The sequence below is a fragment of the Patiria miniata genome, unplaced genomic scaffold (genome assembly GCF_015706575.1).
Source record: "Patiria miniata isolate m_02_andy unplaced genomic scaffold, ASM1570657v1 HiC_scaffold_3, whole genome shotgun sequence".
Classification (NCBI taxonomy): domain Eukaryota; kingdom Metazoa; phylum Echinodermata; class Asteroidea; order Valvatida; family Asterinidae; genus Patiria; species Patiria miniata.
In genome coordinates this window covers 11721119-11747200 of record NW_024037069.1, presented here as the reverse complement: position 1 = coordinate 11747200, position 26082 = coordinate 11721119, and the positions used below count along the sequence as shown (strand labels likewise).

The following is a 26082-nucleotide window of genomic DNA, read 5'->3' as shown; positions in this document are numbered from 1 at the left end:
CTTTTTCTAGTAATAGTTTATAGCATATCTAAACCAGTAATTGTTTACTTCCATTTTTGTTTTCATGTGTGGATTTAATATTTTTGGTCATGATGACCTCATTATCTTCAACGGAATAGTAATCGGCACCTTTGCATTTTTTTTTTTAAAGCTATCCACATTTGCGACCTGTTCTGTCAAAAGCAGATGCTTCTGGGCGGAGGTTGAAATTAAGATAGGGTAAAAAAAAACGCTGTGGGGTGATTTTCTTCGATTTTTGCATATTTGTAATCCTGAACAGGTCTAAAATATACTATAAAAGTTTGAAACCCTAATTTGAACTCTAAATATAGTATTTTTGACGATTTGTTAAGGTATATCAGTTAAAGAAATTACTGTGTTGTGACGTTCGTGGCCATTTTCTCCGTTTTCTACTTTTCGACACAGTGAACTTCAAAATAGCATAACTCTGCCCAGGAATGACCGGTTTCAAAAATTAAACCACCTATTCCTTATGCCCAGAAAAGTCTGATTTTGACAGAACAGGTCACATTTTTGGAGTTTGTTGAATGACAATAATGCATTTTTTAAATGTCATTTCCTGGGATGTTTGTCAATTTGTATCAACACAACCATCTGCTAACAGCATTTGAAATACAATCTGTTTTGTTCATTCTATCCTCTATATAATAATAATAATAATAATAATAATAATATTTACTAATGCTATAATAGGGCGACTTTCCCATAAACTTGTGCGCAAACCTAAACTGTCACCTAACCCAAGTTTACCTAATCCTTTTTCCACGAAATTCGGTATTTATGCTAATTAGACCACGAGGAATCGATCTGGATGGGTCGCGTCAGTGAAATTCCTTGTCCTAAGGGTCTATTGAACAATAGGGCGACACCAAATTGTCACCCCAATGAGGCGTATCGCCCTAATCCAGACGACACTTGAGAAATCTGTCGCCCTATTGCGAAAATTCTAAATTTAGAGAAATTTATAAAGCGCAGCCAATCGGAGAAAAATCCACCTCAAGACACATAAACAAAGAATAAACATACAAAATGTTCCTCAATGCCAGCTCTTCTATATGTTATTACCTCTTCTTTCGTGTTTGACCAGAATGCCAAAGACAGCGTCGAGGAGCGGAAACTTGGAGAAAAGAAAGGCTTAACCATGGTGAAGGACTTGAAGCGACAGCTGAGACAGGAGAGGAAACGGGCAGACAAGCTACAGGAGAGACTGCAGGAATTCCTGAGCCAGAACAACCAAGGACGAGCAGGCATTGAGGAATTGTTCCAAGACATCAGTGATGAGGACAGGCAGAAGCACGACAGCAGGTAGGTTCATCCTGGTCAAAAGAAGGTGTGCTGCTTACTGGTAAGCTGGAACATTGTGCTATCCTTAAGTAAAGTTGGGCAGCATGAGTTGCAAGTGCGTAAAGTGCTCGCCTCACTCCACTGTGGCTCAGGTTCAATTCCTGGCTTGGATCATATGTGTAGAGTCGTACGTTGATTCTCTCCTGTGCCACGAGGGTTTTTCTCAGGGCTCTCCAGTTTTCCTCCCTCCCCAAAAATCAACACTTTCGATCTCTGGCTGTGCTCCGTGGTCAGACATGGGTCGTATGGCGGCTGCCCAAGGTGCCTTTACATGCCTTCAGCTCAACCATATTGTAGCTGCGTCCTTTGCAATTCAATTTCTATTATTCAGGCATGCACCTTTTTCTCAGATCAGCTGAGTTTCTCTTTCTTAACTTTCCACGTATCTCATTAAAAATAGAAAAACACTGTACAAAGTCTTGGAATGATTTGAATTTCCTCTTTTTTGTGTGACTTCCCAGTTGCATGCTTGATGATTAAGCCCCCCAAATTACTAGACCCTCAAAATTATGAAGTAGTTAAGTCTGGTTAAGTAGTTAAGTCTGGATGTGGCCCATCCAGCAGGAACTTATCTCCGGTTCCAGTGGCATGAAACGACTGAGAATATTTCTATTCCCCCTGGATGGGATGCCAATCCATCACAGGTTACTCCCCAGCTAATGCCGGTACCCATTTATACTCCTGGGAGGAGAGAGGCAAATTGGGGTGAAGTGGCTTGCCCAAGGATACAGCATATGGCCAGCAGCTGGATGTGAACCCCTGTCTCTCTGATCATGAGTCCTGAAGCCTAACCACTAGTCCACACTCCCTACCCTCCCCCCCATCAGCTTAAAGGGAATATACAACATTTGCAAACAGCAAAAAATAAAACTACCGAATCATTTTGAAATACCTTGCTGGACTGTTAATGAATGACAGTGTAAAGCATCCTGTAAAATCATGGCACCTGGTATACTGTCATTTTCAAGAAAAGTGGTATTTTTGTATCAATTTCCAACGCTGATCGGCCGATCAGCGTTGGAAACAACTGGCTTTTTTTCAAATACTGGCCCCAATTGACCATCGCACTTGTTTGCAATCGATTACAAACCTATGAACGGGTACGAGCCAGCTAGACTGGATCCCTGACCTTACAATTCCCCAATGTATGTAAACTGCTCTGTTTCTTCTTATATGGAGTCAGGGAACCAGACTACAGGAAAATGATCGTTTTTCTTGGTTTTTATAGCATTTTCGTACCTAAAACCTCAAGAAAGTCAGTGTAACTATATTCGCTATATATTTCCAACCCCCCAATTCCTTCCATTTCTGAAAATTACAGCAAAAGCAAATAATGTATATTCCCTTTAAGTTTTGACTTGAGATTGCTTGCCCCTGACGTGCTACATTGACACGCAATACACTTTATAATCCTTTCAAACAATTCCAAAATTACTGATTGATCGTTCAATGTTTACTGTGCCCCCTGCAGTAGTGTATCATCATGGAGTACCAGTGGACAGATGGCAAAGGATTCTTCAGAAAATGTACCAGTGAGTATTCCAAAAATAATCCAGTCAAATTTTTAAATTCGAACTTGGGGTGCAATGTTCAACAAGTGAAGATATTGGAAAGAATTGGTTTAACCAGATCGCGCCGGAGCTGTGTATACATGCAAAAGTTTTCCACAAGTCAGATTGGATGACTGAAAAACCCACAGTGACAGAGGCTGGGAAATATCTGTCAGTGAGCCACAGCCACCGACCGAGGCCGGAAATATGACTCTGCAGCCCCAGAGCGATGGCTTCGACCCGCCTGGCATTGTGGTCGAGTGAATATTAAACCGTGCCTCGGTCTGTTCTTGTCAAAATACACCAACCTCAACTGGTTAATAAGCAACACATTTTTCTCATTTCGAAAGCTTCAAATCTACACAATGTTTCATCCAATGACTGGACTGTTACCCGAGTCATAACCTTATGTTATCGGTTTGTGTGCATCAACAGTCTCCCAATGGTTCCATGATGTCAGCAGCACTGAGCGAGGAAACTACAGAGCTGATCAGCCGGATGACAGAACTACAGACGGCCAACTGGGCACTGGAAGAAAAGGTCTGGTGTAAAGTCACTAAACTGTAACCAAATCACCAAGGAACAAAGACAGTATTTTAAATATGACTTGGAGCTGTGCATGGCGGTTGAGATAAGGTTGAAAGATTGCGGGTAACACCAGGTGGAAAGTAATCTCTTCATGGAAGAAGTGTGGTCCTAAAAAGAACCGGTCACTCACCCTCCTGAGGACGGACAGAGCACACTGTCCAAAACGTTGAGTTCTACACTCAACCAACCAGTTCTTTTCAGAACCACACTTCTTCCAAGAAGAGATTACTTTCCACATGGTGTTACCCGCAATCTTTCTACTTTGACAGTATTTTACTTTGTACAATGCCTGAATAAATCCCCCGTCACGACATGTCATTGAATTATTCACCCCAACCCACGCCCCGGCCGTACTGCAAAAATAGAAGTTCTGTTCCACGGTAAATAGAAGTTCCATTGCATGGTCACATGATTGGTTGCTCTGACCAATCAGATGACAAGGATTTATTCAGGTGTTGTATACAACAAATAATGAATGTTTCACATTTGCTCAATGGAAAGAATAATTTCATTCGGTGACAGATGAAAGGTTCAATTCAACTCGGGCTTCGCTTCATGGAATGGAACTTTCCATCTGTCACCTCATGAAATTATTCTTACCATTGCACTCATAAACATTCGTTATTCGTATAACCAAATCACCATGGATCAATGTCATTTAAAGTAGGGCTCAACGGAGGATCCAGGGGTGCCAACGGGGGCCATGCCCCCCCCCCCCCAAAAAAAACCCCAAAGGCAGCCATTGCGGACACCGGCTACAAAAGTCAACAAAAGCAATACATTTGCACCCTCTCCACTTGCTTTTCATATTAAATTTGGGGCGGAACATTTTTGGACCCACTTTTTCGGGAACAAAAAAATGTTTGCCTCCCCCCCCCCCCCCCAAAGTATTTTTACTATACCGGTACCAAGACCATGTCACACTCCTCAAAATACTATGAACTCTCGTCCAGTGTTGTCGAGTCTGTCACAAGTCCTCGGTGTCTTTTGCTGACGAACAGAGCATACTGTTTGAAACGTTGAGTTAAAACAACTGGTTCTTCTCAGAACTACACAACTCAAAAGGGATAAAATTCATATGGTTTTACCAAAATGCTTTGTTCCATACTACCATACTTTGTTCATGTCCACCATGCAAACCTACTCATTTAAAGTAAAGCTATAGTCCATCATTTGCAGCTATCCAAAAGGTAACTGACGTAATTAGTATTGAAAAACATACTTAGTTGAAAGATAGTAAGGGGACTTAACTCCCTGTGAAATTATTCTTTCTGGCAAGCTGTCATTTTGAAGAAATCAACGAAAGAAGGCCTTTCCAATGGTGCGTCTTAAGAAGCACCGTTGGAAATTTCTGTTAGTAGTTCGTTTTTTTTATTCGGCGAACCCCACCTAAGCGTTGGCACGACGCACACACGCGCATGGTTGCTTTAATTCGTTGGATCAGTGTGCGACATCGTGAAGCTGCAATCGGCTCAGTGAGAACGTGTCTCGGACACTAAATTCAGACCAAATTCAAAACATGATTCAGTAACTTTTCATTTGAAATCGAGATCCTAGAATGTTGTTTTTCTCGAAATATATTGTTCAGTACCCTTCTTTAGATTTTGAGCACTTTTGTTGCTTCAAACGAACAAAATGCCCAAATTACAAATGATGGACTATACCTTTAACTCCTCACAAGTCTACGGCAATTTAATCACAAGTCATCAAATCACAAGCTATTCAAATACATTGTGACAAGTTACTTCCTTTGTTATTGCTCTTCACCGGTTACTTGTCACTGGAGTTGTGATGGACTCGTGATGAACTTTTGGTGACATTGTGATGAAGTTGAGTGTGAAAGTGGAAATGTCAGTCTTTGAATTTTTACAGATACTTGTTTCATAATTTTCACGTCCCCATCTCCTTAATCATTATGTTTGTACTCAGGTACGGCATTTGGAAGAGAGCACTTCCTGCATGGCAGATGATTTACTGAAGAAGACGGCCATCATTGAGACACATGTCATGGAGAGAAAATTAATAGGTAGGTCAAGGGTTAAATCAATATGCTTTTTTTGCCATTTCTCAAACATCGGTTTCATTACACTTTTGGCTTCATCTCTGGCCTGGATGACAACTGTAAGCCTTTTGATATGTTGAAATCAAAAAGAAAGAAGCACAACTTATAAATTTGCATTATGCAATGTTTGTGTCGTCTAAGCGAAGTTTTGGGGGACACTCAGCAGTCCTAAATTCTGTATGACCGTATGACTGTATGTTACAGTTTAGGTTACGTTTTCGAAAAAAGTGTATAACTTCTACATGCTTTCATGGATTTGGATGAAACTTGGATGCAGTGACCATAGGTCGTGTAGGGGTCATTAGAGGTCATTGTTCAAATATGCTTCAAATGTTTCTTTGTCTACAGAATTGGATGGATTTGAATGAAACTTGAATGGAGTGATCCTTGCCTGGGGGTTCATCACAACTCCGAAAGTGGAGTTCAAATGTCAACTAGGGGTCATTTGAGGTCGTTGTTTAAAAAAGCCCAATTTGGACTTTTTTTAAGAACACAAAACATATAGGGATTGACCACGAAAAAAGGTGACACGTGATCTGCGGATCACCTTGTTTATTTTCTTGTTGTAGAAAGGGGACCCTCAATTGAGATGAAATCTCCATGGATGAAGCATGAAATCAGGCAGCGGAAGCCTGAAGTTGAGATTTCTGTTTCAGAAATGGCATAGATCTGATAACATTGTAGTTGAGTCCATCACAATTCCTTTCACGTGTCCAGTCACAAGTAACTGGATGAACATTAACAAAGGAATGCCTTTGTCACAGCTCATTTGAAATTGCTTCCGACTTGACCTTGGGATTGATGACTAATTGTGATGGACTTGCGATGGACGCAACTTCACTGCTTTATGTTGACCATTTGGTCTGAGTGCATTGAAGCCCTCTAGTGGTGAATATGGGCTCTGTGCGCGAACAAGAGAGGATGCTTTTTTACCATCTTTCGAGATCCCCATGGACGGGACACGCCGCTTGTGTGTACTGGTTCGTCCACGTACAGGGTGAGTAAAAAAAAAACCAAACCCAAATGTTGTGACTATTGTTTTAGTGAAGTTCTGCATGTAGCACTTTCAAAATCTAAGATATGAAAGCCCAATTCATAAGCTTTCTTTTAATACAAGAATCATTCAAATCACTCAAGTACTTTTCAAGTTATGGAATTTTAAACACAGCCACCATTTTAAAGTTCTGTCCACGGATCACACAAAAGGCGTGCGCTTTCAGCAAAACGAAAACAATTCACACACATCCCTATGTGATTTGTTTTCATTTTGCTGAAAGAACACTTACCATTTTGTGATCCGTGGTCAGAACTTTAAAACGGTCGTTGTGTTTAAAAGTCCGTAACTTGAAAAGTACATGAGTGATTTGAATGATTCTTGTACTAAAACAAAGTTTATGAATTGAGCTTTCATATCCTAGATTTTGAAAGTGCTACATGTAGAACTTCACAAAAACAATGGTCCCGACATTTGGGTTTCGTTTTTTTTTACTCACCCTGTACAGCGCAAAGTACCCACGAATAGTTTGATTTTGAATGATCACAAAGCCATAGCGTCTTTCGCGCAGCATCGTCAGGCATTTTTGGAAATATGTTCGAATGTCTCTCCCAGTGGTCTCCCCAACTCTCCCTCTCTTACCACTGAGGGGGTACTTGTGCACGGAGCCCATACAAGTGAAACCTGTTGGCACGAGTAACAAGGCTGAAATATGGAACTTTTTGTTTCTCCTTCTCTGCGCAAGGTCCAACGAAGTCCCAAGCCACACCGGAGACGTCCAAGAAGGTTGCCTTCAAGAAGGTGATGGACTTTGTCAAGGGTGAGGACGGCAGCCAAGCCAGCAACAACCAGCGAGAGATGAATCAGAAGCTCCAGGTCATGCTGGAGGAGACGCTGACTAAAAACATGCATCTGCAACAGGTGATTTGTAGTACCAGCTCTATATTTCTTTCAAAGTTGAACAACGAATTTGACTGGAGGGGGTTTCAACCTGCAACCTCCGGATTGACGTTCCGGTGCTCTACCAACTGAGCTATCCAGCCCTGTGTTGGTGGTTCGCCAGTTGGTCAATGTCTTTGTTTAAGGGGCGCTAGTCAGAAGCCATAAACTTGTGTATGCCATGTAGCCAGGGATTATTGGGGTTTTTGTTTAATTATAAATATTACTGACATGTAATCTCAATACAAGGACGCAAGATGGTGCTTTAATACTACTACTACTACTTCTAATGTGTATGTATAAAGTGCATGTAATCACCAATATTGTGCTCAAGGCACTGCATCATTATTACCCTGATCATTGGGCCAATGAAACATTCCAAAGACAATCTCAGCTCCGTGGGAACTATACAGCTCTGTGCTGCCATTTTGGCCCACAAGCAACTAAAATCAATCTCAATAACCATCTCTGCCCTCACAAGTACCCATTTACTCCTGGGTGGAGAGAAGCAATGAGCGAAAAAGTGCCTTGCCCAAGGGCACACGCACCATAACCCAGGCTGGACTCGAACCCATAACCTGCAGAATTACCCGCAGACCGCAAGGCCACGGCACTTCAATTTGTGGCTTTCTAACATTGAGTTGGACATGATGCATGTGAGCACTGGTTCTTGTGCATGAGACGCAACTATACATGGCCACTTAGTGTGTGCGCAAATCTGTAGTGTCGTCGCAAATCTGTAGTTTCGTGGTTTCACCATTGAGTTCGGGGAAAGAATGTTGCAACCCGAAGTCATATATCATCTCAATGAAGATCAGTCATTACAAAAATGATGATAAGACATGAATCTGGGACTGAGAACCATTTCAAATTTTGTTAAGAAATACTTGAAAATTTTCTTGACTCTTCATATACTTTGTACACAACCGTCAGGTTGCAACATTCTCTCTGAGTTAGGTTGTTTACTGAGTCCAATAAGTCAGAAAACAGCCAATATAAATAGCAAAACTGTGAATTTTCAAAGCTTATTCTTGTTCTAATCCAGTCAGTGAAAACAAATTTTGGTTGCAGGGAGTCTTAAAGCCACCCTTAAAATAACTACTAGTAATTACTTCTTTTGTTTTTTTCCCTCCATATTTGTTTATTTTCAAAATAATCAGGACATCCAAATGTTGTCAGAGGAGGTGGTGAGACTCAGCAAGCTGGCACCCCTGGCATCGTCGACTAGTCCGCTCCACCCAAGCCACAAGACATGGACAGCGGGCGATATCACTTCGGCAGACGGGGGTGATTCACCACCGTCCTCACCCTCGCACTACACAGGGGACCAGGCCGGTGCACAGTGAATCACAGTCTGCACATAGTTTGTATAGATATTTATTATCTCAACAGTTTTAGATTTGTGCTGCAGTTCATGTATTGCTGTCACATCATCCAAGTACTACTGTAAACTACCACGCCTTTAGTAACTAATAAATCATTAGACAAACTTCAAAGTACTCTCTGTATATCAGTACCTTTTTTATTTTGCATTTATAGAATTGTAACTCGGTTTGTTTAGCATAGACAATTTTCCTTTTTTAAGCCTGTCGCACGCCTGTCCGATTTTACTGGTTTACGGGATGACCGGTATGTTAATCCGCACACATGCCCGATTCTGTTCTATAATTGGTCACGTGATGATCAGTCACATGACGACAAAATGGTAGCCGTCAATTTGGAATCATGTGACTTCCTTCGTGATTCTGATTGGTTAACATTAATATTGCGTCAGGTGAAATCGGAGTGACATTGGATCCAGTGAAATTGGATGCAAAAAAAATCAAACATGTTTGATTTCATCCGCATTTCCGGTCGCCTGGCGTACGGTCAGATCGGTCCGATTTTTTTAGCCACATCTCTCCGATCTGTACGTCCGATGGCCCGATTATCCGGTGATCCATTGCATGTAGGAAACACAAACAAAATCTCATTTCTGCCTCCAATTGCATAATAATGCTGTTGTTGTACCCTGGTGTTTTGTAAACAGTCATCAACTTTCAAATTCGCTTTCACTTTTTGACAAATCGCCCTCATTTTCCTGAAATCCATCGTTACCTTGACACAACCTGCAATATATGTAGTGTGCTATCAATTGTGTGTGTTGCCTACTTCATTGCATAAATAGATGGGAAATAGATTGTGGTTAGGGCTTTCTCTGTGGCATCATCCAGATTTTCGACGGATCCCACTCAAAGATGCTAGATTACTTTAATCTTGAGGCGCCTCTTAGGTATCAGTGTCGTGCACTGCAGAGGTTTCTCATAGAATGTAGCGCAGCAACATTTATACAATGTGCTGTTTTCAAGGATCTTTTATTTAATTGGAGCTCTGATTTCAAAGCAAAAACTTATCAAAAAATATAATCATTCCTGAAATATACTTGGTTTGTAATTTTTGTTGCATTATTTGTGTTGCAGATGGTACTCGTTTGTGTTCAGTTATTATGTATTATAAGAGATTGTAAATTAATTGCAGAAAATTTAGTTACCAAACTTGCAATAATATGTTTTTAATAGAAAAGAGGTTTGTGTTATTTACATTGCCTGCTAAGGGTTTTGCAAAATTGTTTTCACTGCAAATAGGTCTTCTGACAAAAGAGAAGTGAGTTGTAACAATTTTTTTTTAGAAAGATTCTTCAAAGAAATTAATATAAATTTAAATAGGTCGTTATGAAAGCAAGTATAGCCGATTAGAGTAGGACATCTGACAGTCTGCTAACCTTGGGTTATTGACTTAACCCAGTTTAATGGTTTACTTTTTATGTTTATATTTTCTTCCATTGATCAAGTGTTCAAACCAAGTTAGTCATAATAGTGTGCAAATTTCTTGTCAATGACACATAACCAGGGCTGCATTCCACTTACATGACCAACTCCAAGGATGACAACTATTTCCTAAATGTTTTCAGCAAACGTTGGCAACGTTTGTCGTACGCTTGAGTGGAACGCACCCAGCTTTATGAGGAGATGAAAATCTACACTGTGAATGGACCATGCATAGTTTATAACTTAACCTCGTACATTTGTTTGTATTTCTTAAATTTTGTATGCAACATTCCTAAAGGGTATGTGGATGGGCTACCGAGGGTGCTATGTCATCCAATCAGAAGAGCCAAGAGAGGATACCAATAAATTGACACCTGGGCCCAATTTCATGGCACTGTGGGTGGTTGGCAGTAAACATATGTTAACAATAGCAGAAAAGTTGTACCGACAAGAAGTATTTTTTCATGGTGAAGACATGCTAACGGTTGCGAGCAAGGAGACTCACATTGATGCATTACCACTTTAAGCAAATACTGCTACCTCGTTGAAGGGCAAAACCCACTATCGAATTTAAATCTCCCCGACGCAAATTCCATCTTAACAGTTTGGTTGCGGTACCCGCTGCTGCATCAGACTCAAACCAGCCAGCCGACCCCAGCAAGCACGGTGGTTGAGTGGTAAGACGCCTTCACTAGTGAGCAGGGGGTCGTGGGTTCGAGTCCCACCCGAGTAGCTTGTGAATTTTTTTCTTGCAATTCCTCAAACAAAGCACTGAGTTTAGAGTCTTTTATAAATGTATGTCTGTGAAGGGCAAAACCTGATATCGAACTGCAACTGACGTTAACCTGATGTTTGCTGTGCGTACTGCTTACGGTCGCTATGAAATAGATGATGGTGTTGACTTGGACTGGGACCATAAGTGCTCAAAAACATGCAAAACGAAATCAGGCCAACTGTACTCACTCTTTAGCCAGCACAATTCTCCAAAATTTTCATTGGTCAAAAAACAGGTCCTTAGTATTTCACCAACCAAGTTTGAAGACTCAATTCAATTTGTAAAGGAGACTTTTTTTCAATATTTTGCACATGAGAGAGAAGTCAGGTGATTTCAAAATGAGGCTGAAGACTAGACTGGTACATGTCCAACCATGGTGCAACTGTTTGAAAAGACTGACCTCTTCAATCATTGTCATTAGTCTGGTGGCTGACTATGGAGAAATGTGTAAAAATAGAGACTAGTTTCTGACATGCCAAATACTTCTTGTGGCACAGTTGATTGATGCAGTACTGAAGCTGTGTTGGACTGGTTGTTTCAGGTGCCAGTCTTTTTTCTTGTATTGCATGTTTTCAGTACCCTAAGTTTTGGGACTCTCATACATAGTATTGAGAGTCCCAAATTTTCGGACTAGTGTTGACTGTGAAACAGACCTCTGGTTTAGCATTTCGCTGAATGTGTTGGGTATTTCATCAAAAGGAGTAAAGTACAGACCATTGAAGATGGAAATTTTTCCAGCTGTATATACAGCAAGTAGTATTCAACTCACAAATTCTTGTGTTGGCATTTCTAATATTTCAGGTTTGTTTAAAACGCCTCCCACATTATCAGTGTCCTTCATATGTTCTGCTTATTTCTATAAGAGTACTGTAAGTAAATTACGATCCATGGTGGCAGGTGAGACTGGATGTTTTCCCTCAAATCCTCGGTAAATACACAAACCCTCAGTTTATATTTATATCAATGTATGTATATATTGTAAATGCTTACCATGTATTTGATCATACTTCACATCCATAGGTGTAGCTATGTGTCTATATAATTGCCCCATTAATTTACATTAAAGCAATTGTTTGAGCCAATATACATGTATATCAATAAATGGTTTGCCATACCCGATCCTATATATTACCTTGTCCCAAGCAAAGAGTTATATTGAAAATGGCAAAACTTTAACCGTGAGCTAGTCATTTTAATTTTTTTCCAAATCTTATGTGTATACTATGATATGAATAATTCTGTAAAATTCCTTGATTTTTTGTTTCACTACTTTTACTGGCATTTAAACTCATCCATTGTTTTGCACTGAAGGTCATGTGAGAGGAAACTATGTGTCTCAAACCTACTGACATTGAAATTATGTTGCATATATTAAAATAAGGTCCATTTTAGTCTTTATTCAAGCCATCGGTAGCTTATTTGACAGTATCAAGAATTGCAGTGCACCCAAAACTGTACTTGAACCAAGACTAGGCTTGCTCGCAGTACTGTATTAAAACAAAAAAACTTGTCCGCTAATATGTGTATCTGTTCTTGTGAAAATGCTTCAGTTGATCTCACTTTTAATAAGGAAAATTGTCTTGGCCAGCGGTCTGTCACTTCCAGGTATTCTCTGATTTTTTTTAAAAGGTCAACACTATGACAACTTTGTGACAAATGCCACAATACTTGCCTTCCCTTGTGATACTCTTTGTTACATAATTTATTTGATTTTTCCTTTTGTTGTCTGGGATATGGATAGAAATGATATTATTTGAAAATCAAGCAATGTGATTAAAACTGTGAAGATATTTAAAGCTGTGTGTGACTTTGGATTTGTTTTAAGTTGGTGGAATTTAGATACCCCTAATAATAATAATAACGGGTTCTTATATAGCACTTTCAACTAAGATCAAAGCGCTTTACATCATAATTACCCTGATCATTTGACCAATTAAACATTCCAAATACCATCTCAGCTCCCTGGGGAGTATACAACTTGATGCAGTCTGTTAGGCGCAAGGAAGCAAATTCATTCATATTAACCATCTCTGCATTTACTCCTGGGTGGAGAGAAGCAATGAGTGACAAAGTGCCTTGCCCAAGGGCACACGCACCATGACCCCAGGCTGGACTCGAACCCACAACCTGCAGCTGTACCTGCAGACCACGGATCCAATGCCCTAACCACGAGGCCACATCACTCCACATAGTACTCCTATAAGTGGCCACGGTCAGGCATGAGCCACAGACGGGACATCCTCTAGAGATTGAAATTTACTCTAAGGTTTGAAGAAGAAACCGTTTGATAATGTGAGACAGAGGAACAAGCGCAAAGTTGATGGAGCATGACGTACGTGGCCCGCGCTGAGCTCAGACGACGAAATGACAACTATCCTTTTATATAAACCGCTAGTGAAGTATTACCAGATGTTAGTCTGTCTGGCTCCGAGAATACCCTTATCATTGAGTCATTTGAACGGATCAGGTAACGCGCGCTGGAAACATGAAACTCATTCATTTTTGGTAACATTACTTTGTCATTACAGCAAGATAAGGATGGCAAAAGGTACAAACTCATCATTTTTGTTTCATTTAATGAATGCTTTTAAAATGGTTTCTTATTTTGTTCGAGGAAATGCACATTTCTACTGCCTTGGGGCTTGTAGAAGAGGCTTGTAATGGATGTTTCATCAATACATCTTCGGTATTTTTTTTAAAGAAATTAATAAATTTGATTAAAATTTGCTTTAATAAGGTGTATCACACTTGAAGAGTATGCAACAAATTTGTGTGTGTGCCTAAGATCAATGTAACATTCTGCAATAACCCACATTTGATCATTAATTGGGCGTAAACTTGACAGTATCTTCATAGTGCCACACAATGGCACTGATCTTTCAACAAAGTGGGTCGAAAAGTAGCCCATGTTTCCAAAAAAAGTAATAACAATAAAACAATAAATTGACACAAATATGGACACAATTTAGAGTCAAGAATTTAGCATACATGTGTTTATTATGGAATGAATTCATGGGCTCAATCATTCAATTCCATGCACACTTACTATTTTTTTGAAAAGGTGCTACAAAATGACTGTACCTCGGAAAACTTGAAACATGAAATACATTGTATAAATTTATTTCAATTACATAAAAGTTTAACCCTTTTCGGTTTTAGTTTCGGTTGAAACAACAACTTCAATAAAACCCTACCAAGAGATGGGTAAGATATTCCCCATCCCTCCATTAGGCCAAAAAAAAAGTCTCCGGTTTCTGGTATGCGTGCGCGTCGCCGTAGCCATGCGCGTCGGCAAAATGAAAAAGTTTTTTTTTTCAATGAAAGATGATGTCTCGAAACCGCCAAACTCATTGGTTTGGACCATGGAGCAAGGAATCCTGCTGCTGCACAATTTTAACGTGTTTTTAGATGGGGTTATGGTCGAGAATAAGCTTTATGTGGCCTCTCTGGACTCCCATATATTTGCACTAAATTTAGTCGGGCACCATTTGCAGTCATCAGCCGACATTTGAAGCAAAAAAATCAGGTAAAAAAAAAAAAGCCGCGTCGCCGCACCACTTTTTGGGCAAGCTCCATACCAGAAACCGGAGACTTTTTTTTTTGGCCTTATCCTTCAGACTTCATATTTGTAGGGGGGGGGGGCGGAAACCAGTCTAATGATTAAATACCTAGTTGAACCTTGTTTTATTTTGTCAAGTTTGCCCCGTGATTTTTAACAATTATGAGAAACGAAAGAAGCTTGTTATTTAATTCAAAATATACATCTCGAGTTCAGTTTTACTAGCCGTCATTACTATATGATTTTAATTATCACTAGGAAGATTTGATTGAATTCCTCTTTCTTTAAAATAAATAACGAATTAAATTGAAAAGAGGTAGTGCAACTCTTTGCATGCACTTTTCAAACCCCATGAACAACCCCCATACAGAGAAAAGGAAAAACGAATTGCCCGAGAATGAATGAAAATGTCGTTCAGCTTTGAAGATCTAGAACCTAACCGTTAACCGTTCTAAGAATTATGTAACACTTCTTCCCGTCCAGAATAATGTCCATGCACCTGTTACGTGGCTGGACCGCAAGGGGGCGTTTGCCACCTACATCTACGAGATCCGCTTCAAGGAACACAGAAGTCGATTATGTTAATGCAAATGAATGAATATTCGATACTTATTAGCACGGACCAATACAAAACTGTTAACGGCTAAATTCTAGAGAGTAGGGAGAATTCATTTGTAATACTTTAAGTGGCGCTTTTATAAAACTTCTAATTTAAGCTTAAAAAAATTAAATCAAACAGTCGATTTAAATGTATTAATTGTTCAAGAAACTTGCATAAACGTTATATTACGACGATTTTTATCGAAGAATATTGAATTTCTGTCGCGATGTTTTGTCAAATTCTTGTTTGCAACCCGTGAATAAATGAGCCCACGGCCGATCGCTGCTAAAATTGAATGACATTCACTTCTCTACGGCCGTTCATCCCGTCGCGTTCACACATGATGTGCCTCTAGCTAGCTAGCAAGCTCCGCTCTCTACGCAGTACGTAGCATGTATGTACCGTACGTACTATACGATGTATCTTACTCTAGCTAGCTCTCATATGCATAGGAAATTGTACCACATTAGCGCATCTACATCAACATGAGATGGGAATGGCGCCTGCATCAGTTGAAACACGTATCTGAAAACCGAGATAGAACGCGATGAAAGGACATTTTAGTGATTGTGTTCGGGGGTTGTTACCAATGAGCAAACTTGAGGACTAGCTGGGGTCGACTGTGTTTGTGAATGGATATTCACAATGCCGGCTTACGGGTAGAGGAAAATCGCCTGTTGCCTGAACTGCTTTGCGAAATTTTCAGTGCAGCTGTGTGTTTACCGGAGACCTGCCAAGCTCCACTGCCGTGGTTTGCGTTTGTCGCACCGTCTGGCGAATCAACAACGCCCGGCGTCGATGTCTGTCGGCACGGGCTGTGGTTTAGCCCGCCAGAATTTGAGTTGGGTTTTTGACCAGGTGCTCGGAACACCGAGAAGGCCCTCCGTAATTAGTGGTCGCTGGGTGTAGGCCTAGCTTGAAATCACTTGAAATTTCTTGCCATCAAGTTCATCCCGTTGAGGGAGGCAAGGGCGAGCAGCGAATCATGGCTGCAGCCTGGCTACCATTTGCCCGTGCGGCGGCTATAGGCTGGGTGCCTATTGCCCCCAATGCTATGCCCGTAGCCCCAGAGCGGCACACAGCGGCAACAGAAGGTGGCCGTATAGTCCTCAACATCAGTGGCCGTCGCTATGAAACCTGGCGGCACATGCTGGAGAAATACCCTGATACCCTTCTCGGCAGCAACGAGAAGGAATTTTTCTTCGATGAAGATTCTGGGGAATACTTTTTCGATAGAGACCCGGATCTGTTCCGACATGTCCTGGCGTTCTATCGCACAGGGCGCATGCACCTCCCCCGTGAGGAATGCATCAATTCCTTTGACGAGGAGCTGGCATTTTTTGGAGTCATGCCTGAAATTATCGGAGACTGTTGCTATGAGGAATACCGTGACAGGAAGCGAGAGAACGCAGAGCGTCTCATGGATGAGAGGAGCTCAGAAATGGGAGATTGCCCGGATTTGCACACTATGAGAGAAAAGATGTGGAGGGCGTTTGAGAATCCACATACGGGCACGTGGGCGCTGGTCTTCTACTATGTAACAGGGTTTTTTATTGCAGTCTCTGTATTTGCCAACGTTGTAGAAACGATACCGTGTCCTCCATTTCCCGGTACTGTTGAGCATGTCGCGTGTGGGGACAGATACCATGATGCCTTCTTTTGCCTGGATACAGCATGTGTGTTGATCTTTACAGTGGAGTATATACTGAGAGCGTACGCTGCTCCAGACCGGTGCAAATTCATGCGGAGCGTCATGTGTGTTATAGACGTGGTGGCCATCATGCCATATTACATAGGACTCATGTTCAATAGCGACAGTTTAAGCGGCATGTTCACAACACTCCGAGTGTTCAGAGTCGTAAGAATTTTCAAATTCTCCAGACATTCGCAGGGATTACGCATCCTGGGGTACACCCTTAAAAGCTGTGCGAGTGAACTTGGATTTTTGGTGTTTTCGCTGGCAATGGCGATTATCATATTTGCCACCATCATGTTTTATGCGGAGAAAAGTGTGGAAAAGACGAAGTTTTTCAGCATTCCTGCCGCCTTCTGGTATACAATAGTCACAATGACTACACTTGGGTAAGTAATGTGTGACAAGATGTGCCCTGTAGGGCAAACTGGTTGCCAAACTAATGACGTATTGATTTCTCAATTCTTCATTGTACAGTTTGTAGCACACATTTTTTACTCCATGGCCATAATAGTGATGGTCAGTCACTTCAAATGTAATGAAAATCATTAACACTCCAATTTCCATTACTTACCAATAATTTTCAGGATTCCCCGAAGACTTTGTACACACCCACCAAAATAGCGTTAAAGGTATAGTCCATCATTTGTAATTTGTGCATTTTGTTCGTTTGAAGCAACAAAAGTGTTAAAAATCTAAAAAAGGGTGCTGAACAACTAACCTGATGAAGTTTCAGCTCAGCTGCAGCTGTATATTTTGAGATAAACAGCATTCTAGGATCTCGATTTCAAATCAAAAGTTGCTGAATCATGTTTTGAATTGGGTCTGGATTCAGCGTCCGAGACAAGTTCTCACTGAGCCAATTGCAGCTACGCGATGTCGCGCATCGATCCGACGAATTATAGCAGCCGCGCACGCGTGTGCGTCGTGCCAACGCTTGCGCACACTTTGCGAATAAAAAAAAAACGAACTACTAACGGGAATTTCCAACGGTGCGTCTTAAGACGCACCGTTGGAAATGCCTTCTTTCGTTGATTTCTTCAAAATGATGGCTTGCCAGAGAGAATAATTTCACAGGGAGTTTAGTCCCCTTACTATCTTTCAACCAAGTTTGTTTGTCAACAATGATTACGCCAGTTACTTTTCGGATAGCTGCAAATGATGGACTATAGCTTAAAGGGTACTGTATTCTCTCCGGTAAATTGTATCTGCAAGATTTGTTCCAAATCATGAGTTTGCATTCGATTTCACAGAAACTAAAGAAAATTGTCTTTTGGTCTTTGAAATTTACTACAAGATTTTGGAAAATCTGAAATATTTTTCCCTTGATGAGTAGCTTTGTACCATATCCTGGCATGCTCCTGACACAAACAGTGACAAACAATTTAGAAAGACTTTGGTGGTTTACTATCTTTTAAATTTTTTGTTTTAGCATAGAATGCTTCTATGTAATGCTGACCTATAATCAAGGCCATTTGGATTAATTAAAGAATATTTTAATAGGAGTACACATTCTAGTGAGTCTAGCTAGCTATGTTTGATTAATTAACTTGAATCTCAAAGATACCAAGTGACAATGCAACTGTGCTACATATGCAGTGCACAAAGTTCTCTGCATGATCAACTGGTATAAGCTCCATGCCTTCTTGGGATGTCAAGTACATAGTCAATAGACTATGAGTTTGCCTAGTACTACTGTGTCAATAATTGTGCTTACATTAGGACTAAGTATTAAACAGTGCCTAAATGAGCCTTACCCTTCAGGTACACTATGGAATACAACACATTATAACAGCGCTCAATTATTTTCTTTCTCTTCCAATATTTTTTATTTTTTTTTTGCCTCTGAAGATTTTGTTAAGATTGAAATAGCAGGCCCTCTTAATTAATTGATAAACAAACTCCACTAGAAATGGCTCTCTGTTGGATTATTTTGGATTGAGCACACAACAACGGTTATCGTTTTTACGTTGTGCTAGACGCTAAAAACTATAAAAAAAATGTATTTGTCGAGAGCAAAATCTAACTTTCAACCTGACTTAAACATGTTTGAAATCATTAGTTTAGGAATATCCCAGTGCATGCTGAATTTAACAACAAACGTTTGACCTTTGAGCCAGTTGGAAACTTGCAGAAAACAACTTGTCACTGCAAAAATGTCAATCCAATGGATTGATTTCACATCGTATACACTTTTTTAAGTTTGATTCTCATAGCATTTAACTTTATCACGTTCCTACCACTGACAATCACGCTCAAGTGCACTCAATGTCAAGCACCTATTCAGCTGACATTGTTAGCTAAATCATACCGCTTGAAATGTTTGCATAAAAAAAAAAAAAAAAAAAAAAAAAAAAAAAAAAATATATAAACTGAAACAGGTACTGAATTTTCCCTTTAACACGGATTACGTGCATGGTGTATTGCCAGACTGAGACCTTGAGTATAGAAAAAATAAAACATGCAAACAATTAAATTAAAAGTTGTTTTAACTCACTCTGGAGCCATCAAATTTTTTCAAAATCTCCAAAAGGCAAAGATGGGTTCTAAATATTTCATTTACGAAGTTAGAGGTCTCAATTAAAATGTTGAAAAATAAATGTAGCTTCCCTAAACTTGTTTTCCACAAAATTGTCAAGGCAAGTGATTTAAATTTGATCACATTTCAAACACAGTTCAAATATTTTGCAAAAAGAGAGTCAATTTGGTAGTCTGGTGGCACAACTGTGAAGAGAATGTGTAGTATGTTAAGAGTCCAAAATTTAGATTTTTACAAAACGATGTCAGTTGGTGCTGATACTGCTACCCACTAAAAGGGGAATACATCAATTCTTGATTCATCTTGGTCTGATGATGAAAATGAATTTAGGAGGTTCAGTTTCGTGGAGGTGTAGTCTGCACACATGGATACTTGTAGGCCCTATTTGCTGCATTGTAGTATATGAAATACATTTGCATCTGTGGGATATTGTTTCCTCAAATTGTGGAATGTATATGTATGCACTTGAGTAAAAATATCCTCAAGATAAACACTAACTATACTTTAATTAATAAAGTGAAAGTGCAAACAATGTATAACTTCCTGTGGGATGGAAAATTTGTCATCTTGAGTTTCAGTCAGATTTATATAAAAATAACACCTGGACATGTTTGGTATTTTTTCTTTCTTTTGTTGTGCCCCGGAGAATGTGTTGAATGTCAGAAGTCAGAAATCCCTTTTCCTGTGCACATTCACATGAATCCTTGTGATGTCTCAATTTCCATGTTATTTCCTGCCTTTCCTATTGGAGGTGATGAAACGGCCAATGAATGGTTAAGATATCTGAAAATACATTACACCATCCACGATAAAAATGATTAAAACAAATTAAAATTAAAATTCAAAAGGTCGTTCTCCAGTATTTATTCAAAGAAATTGCAATGATCAATGTATAAATTCCCGTCAAAGGATAAAATTATTTCCATATTTCCTGGCCTTGAGTCTAGATTTGTTTTATTGTACAAGTTTAAACGACATCCGCTGCAATTGCCAGGCAGGTGGCTTATTCATCTGATACCAGGTGTATTTATTTATACATAGTATATTAATACATTATTAACTTGTTTCGTTAAAAAAAAACAAAAAAAAGGTATAGCTCTAATAACAAGCACAAACACCAGTGTGCACGTGCGTGGGCGGGTGTCTATTGTTTTAGTCAGACATGTCTACGCGTGGAACAATGGGATTATTTTTGTATGGGCCAAAAAATAATGTATGATATCGATCAATAGATCGCTGAAATGTGTGAGATTCACTCCATTGATAAAAAATGACGTAAAGAGGACATTTGGTTCTTTGTTATTGCTGACAACAGTTTTTGTTTTTGTTAAAATTGAGGAATATATGTGGGCTGTAATATCCAAGTGAGACATTTCAATTGCCTCCTAAAACAATCCTATGAAATTGGTTGATGCAAAAATCAATAAAACAGTTCCTGTCGTACTAAATTAGTGGATAATAACAGGATATGAGGTAACAGGATGTGAGGTTTATATAAAAATAGAAAAAAATTGAAATGCAAAATTCTGACAATAAAATATGAGGGAAAATAATTTATAAGTATAAACCTAGCATTGTTTGTGGTTATAATAAGCCATCTGCAGTTTTATGTTGTATTGCATTAAAAATATTGATGCATGTAATATGCAAGTATTTTGACATTCTTGTAAAGAAAACTGGGAAGTGAAATCTATTTCTTTGGGGTGGGTTTTCCATTTCGAGTGAAAAAAATTTGTATTAATTGATTTGACCTATTTTGTGCAGCTTATCTTAGCTTAGCGTGTGATAGACTAAGAGTGATCAATTGACTTAACAATGAAAAACTGACAATTTTCACAACCAACTGGATGGCATTGATTTTTTCTAAAATATTATCCTTAATACTTCTAGTTGTGTCAGATACAGTATCAATTTGGAAGGGAAAAAAATTGTGTAGCATTGTTGGCTACATGTTCATGATTGATTACGGCTTGATACTAATATTCATCAATAGTGAGCTATAATGTGAATGTCCTCTGCCTGCAGTTATGTTTTTAAACTGATAAATACAGCATTAGGTAAGCTGGTTTAAAAAATCTGATTTCAGATTCCTGCAAGGTATTTGTCTTGCAAGCTACATGTAGAACGATTTCTACTTTGTATAATTTAGTTTAGAAGATTTTAGATTCGGATATTGATTTCATGTGACCATACATAACAAGACCCTGACATTTAAAAATCTAATGAATCTCAAAGGCCAAATGCGAATGCAGTGTCAATCAGTAGGCTTATCAGAATTTGTTCAATCACAAAATACACAATATGTAAACCACTTTTGGATTTGTCGGTAAATACACTTTACAAAAAAAATTCAATATTGCACGCAGTGTCAACATATATGTCCGTATCAGTAGACAATTACATCAAAAGGAATAATACGTATTATTTTACTCCCTTCTGTCCCAGCGCCTGTGCAATTGCAACGGTTATTTACTCCAGTTTCCGTTTGAGCATCTGTAGGCCTGTACGTCTGTTTATTTGTTTGACGATGACTGAGTTTCATTGTTGGGCCTCAGGGAATGTAGCTCAGAGTTTATTGAGTTTATTGATCAATTCTCAATAGTCGGCTTGGGTTCACCTTCTGTGCTGATAGCAACAACAAAAGAACCCAAGCAAAGGCAGTGTAACTGACATTATACGTAAACCCCATATGAAGTGATTAGCAGTACATTGTAGATGTAGGTATGTTCACTGTTCAAAAGCAAATAGGAATATATATGTATAGCGTACGTATGGCTTCAGAGCCATTCACCCCAGCGATTCATATCAGATTGTAGGCTTCATGAAAACAGTCATACTTCACTGACATCATCCGTGTCATTTACATGTAATACACATACATGTACTGTACATCCGTGTTATTTAATAACATGCATGGTACTTTATACATGTACCTTAAAGGGAATATACAACATTTGCAAACATCGAAAAATAAAACTACCAAGTTTTTGCGAAATACCTTAATAGGATGTTGATAAATGACAGTCTAAAGCATCCTGTAAAATTATGGCACCTGGTATTCTGTCATTTTCAAGAAAAGTGGTATTTTTGTATCAATTTCCAACGCTGATCGGCCGATCAGCGTTGGAAACAACTGGCTTTTTTTCAAATACTGGCCCCAATTGACCATTGCACTTGTTTGCAATCGATTACAAACCTATGAACGGGTACGAGCCAGCTAGACTGGTTCCCTGACCTTACAATTCCCCAATGTATGTAAACTGCTGTGTTTCTTCTTATATGGAGTCAGGGAACCAGACTACAGGAATATGATCATTTTTCTTGGTTTTTATAGCATTTTCGAACCCAAAACCTCCAAAAAGTCAGTGTAACTATATTTGCTTTATATTTCCAACCCCCCAATTCCATCCATTTCTGAAAATTACAGCAAAAGCAAATGATGTATATTCCCTTTAACTCCTTTATAATGCTTTTCTTCAAGGTAATTTTTGTCTATGCTGGCTGTACATGTAAACAAGCCACACCCAGTGTTGCTGATTTGCTATGTGTATACATGCAGACGACAAAGTAATTAAATGTTACGTACAGGTACTTACGTGTACATATTCCTTAAATGTTAATCAACATTCAGCACAACACTTGGTGTTTTAGAAACAAGCAATATTGCTTCAAATAAGTCAGTACACTGAGCATTGATATTATATCGCTCCAATATTTTCATGGCCTTAAATTACACAACGATGCCCCAAAACTTCCTGCATCTTCTATTTTCTACAATAGCTTTTCAGTTAGTCTACAACATCCACTTGGCTGTAAAATTTTCATGAAGAAGATGTAGCCTTTTGGTGGGTACAATTTTGTGCATCATTTTATTTTGTGGGAAGGTGTATACCTAGTTATGAATGGTATGTAGATTCTGATTGCCTTTCACCCATGTATTCACAACAACAGTCACTGATAGAAGTTTAAACTAGGTAGAGTACATGTACGTGTATATCATTTGCAGCTATCCAAAAAGTAACTGACGAAATTATTGTTGAAAACCTTACTTGCTTTAAAGATAGTAATGGCACTAAACTCCCTGTGAAATGATTCTTTCTGGCATTGCTGTCTTTGCCTTCGTAGCATCCCAAGTAGAAAGACCAGGTTTCGAATACTGCGTGTACACAGGATCATTTTGTGTAGAGTTTGTCACAAAGTATTTTCTTGTTTCTGTTAAAAAAATTATTATTTTGACAGTTTTTACTGTCCTTCACAGAAATCCAGCTCCTTCTCAAGAATATCTCTAGTCTCTGTCGTATTAAAAGAAAATCAATATAAAAATAAACGTGATTCTGTGTTTGTACCTACCGCTCAAGTACCTTAGTGAAATTGTCAAAACGTCATCACCAGGACTGACACCATTTAGACTAGTCCACATTCGTGGTGTGAATGACGCACGTGATGCATGTTTTTCCCAGATTTCTGCCAATTTGCTGTTATTTCCCGTCACGAGTGGGCATTTGTTGCACACTCATGCCAGCGCCAAGCGGAGAGACATTTGATAACACCTCCCAAAAATACCTCAGGCCCATAAAAGATGGAGCTGAAAGTCCTAATTGTGTGAATTTTCAGCTTTCGGTGTATTTCAGAAATTAAGAACTTACAAAAAGAGTCCAGTCTTGATTCCATCTTGTTATAAAATGGATTGTTTTCCCTTTTTTGAAATGATTGTATTTAGCCATTGATTTTAGCCATTGATGGAAAGTGCATGCTGACATTTCCATATATTTTGGGAGCTTATTTATTTGGATTTCACCGTAACATTTAGCTGTTATACAGGTGCTATATTTTGCTTTTCCAAATCGGAACAAGCTTTTGTATTATAAGGGCATCCCTTTTTATTTCTTTGGTTCTCATTTCTGACCGGCTTCCATTTTTTTTAAGTTCCAATGTCTACAGTACCTTACTGTGTACTTGTACACATCAGGAAACCTCAACGCTTAGACTGGCTTACCTGTCCCATTGTGCAAGGGTTTGCTAGAACAAAATTGAAGCTTTTTCAAGACAAATTAGCTATATTTTTCAAATCTGCTATATTTTTCTGTCAGAATCACCAAAGCTTCTTCTAAATATTGCTCCATGGAAGAACGTAATTGCTTGGCACATTTGATGCCTAATCAACAACAAACTTAGAATTAGTCAAAAGCAATCACAAAATAGAGTACACAATTTGGTATCTTTTGACCAGCAATTTTTTAATCATCAGTATGTTTTGTGTGCTTGTTAGCACAATATATCTCTATGGATTTGTCCCCTTAATGTTAATGGCTTGCCAACAGGTTTATTTACAACCTTGGATGGCATTTTGATCAGTTTGATGGGGTCATCATGAAGGTAATAAAAAGACAGCAACCTTCCTCTTCCGCAGTCGTGTGATTTATCACTGTCCATTGGTGAGGGTCATGACCGTCTAGTAGTTGTCCATTCTTTCAAAATAATCCTGTAGTAGACTCTTTAAAGAACGATGAGTTATTGACTTTTTTTGTGCAATAAGACAATTTCCCACTGTCTTTTTTTTTTGTACAGGGCATGCTCAAAAATTGTGCATCAAAAGTTACTTCTCAAAATCTTCCCCCATTCTGAACCACAATCTGACGAAACATATCCTTTATTTGTTAGGTCACGGACCATTTAGGTCCGTGGTTGGGTCGAGTCTATGTATGGATCTAGGGCAAAATGGAACCGTTCCTGTTGACCTATTCCATGTGCTTACCTAACCGTTCTCGTGGGAAATCTCTTATATAAAGTGGCAAGTACGGGTGTATACGTACAGCAGTTAGGCCTTCATACACGTGTACAAGTACATACTTTTTTTTCCAGTTGAGTTAAGGAAGGCTTCCCCAAAAGATTTGCAAGGACATTTTGTGTTTTCTCTGTCGTGACGTAACAGCAAAGAAAAAATTGGGACCAGTACTGCTCTGATGTTCGTCATGACCCTGAATATCGAGCTGTCTTTTCTAAAATAGCTATTAAATAATTGTAACTACATTATCTGCCATGTTCAACATCAAACCTGAAGAGCCATTGTAAAGCGTCAACTTTTCGTGTCAAATTTTACAATGTACACACCTTGCTTTGTGAGTGAAGTACATGTAAGAAATGTTTGAAAATATTCTATGTATAGTTGGATTTTAATCACATCAAGTGGTACTCAACAACACTCCATCAATTTTGTCAACCTTTTAAAATAACAAAGTTAATGTGTTAAAGTAGTCCATAAATACATTCATGTACACAACATGTTCTAGCAGTTTCCTGTATTAGTATAGCGTAAATGCAGTGTCTCGTTAGACATTGAACTGATTGCTACTTCTGTGATTAAACCTAGACGTGGATGTTGAAAACCACTCGTAAATCTGAAGGCCATCTTGTAAACTGTATGTCAGAAGTTGCTTAGCATGTTATCAAACATGTCAACCAAAGCGACAAACAGAATGAAACACACAGTGCTATTGAGCGATGATATTTAGAGGCAAGAGTCATACAAGAAAAAAAACAACCCTGTTTGAAGACAATGTTTTGAAATTTACTCTTGTTTTGCCAAACAAATATTATTGATAAGAGTCTC

The 26082-nt window shown here is 39.0% G+C and overlaps 2 protein-coding genes across 3 annotated transcripts in view; both read left to right on the top strand.

Annotated features, from left to right (window-relative positions):
* LOC119737239 (GRIP1-associated protein 1-like) overlaps positions 1–10566 on the top strand; it is a 45244-nt gene extending 34678 nt beyond the window's left edge. The window contains exons 28-33 of the mRNA XM_038211437.1: positions 1109–1326; positions 2837–2897; positions 3351–3455; positions 5433–5529; positions 7305–7480; positions 8659–10566. Coding sequence (XP_038067365.1) covers positions 1109–1326; positions 2837–2897; positions 3351–3455; positions 5433–5529; positions 7305–7480; positions 8659–8844 — 843 coding nt within the window. The 3' untranslated portion in view covers positions 8845–10566. The remainder of the gene's footprint in view (positions 1–1108; positions 1327–2836; positions 2898–3350; positions 3456–5432; positions 5530–7304; positions 7481–8658) is intronic.
* A 4938-nt stretch (positions 10567–15504) lies between these two features.
* LOC119738693 (potassium voltage-gated channel protein Shal-like) overlaps positions 15505–26082 on the top strand; it is an 87685-nt gene continuing 77107 nt past the window's right edge. The window contains exon 1 of one of the 2 annotated variants that reach the window (XM_038213621.1): positions 15505–17322. In XM_038213621.1, coding sequence (XP_038069549.1) covers positions 16226–17322 — 1097 coding nt within the window. In that variant the 5' untranslated portion in view covers positions 15505–16225. The remainder of the gene's footprint in view (positions 17323–26082) is intronic. The other variant, XM_038213622.1, reaches the window with a different exon arrangement.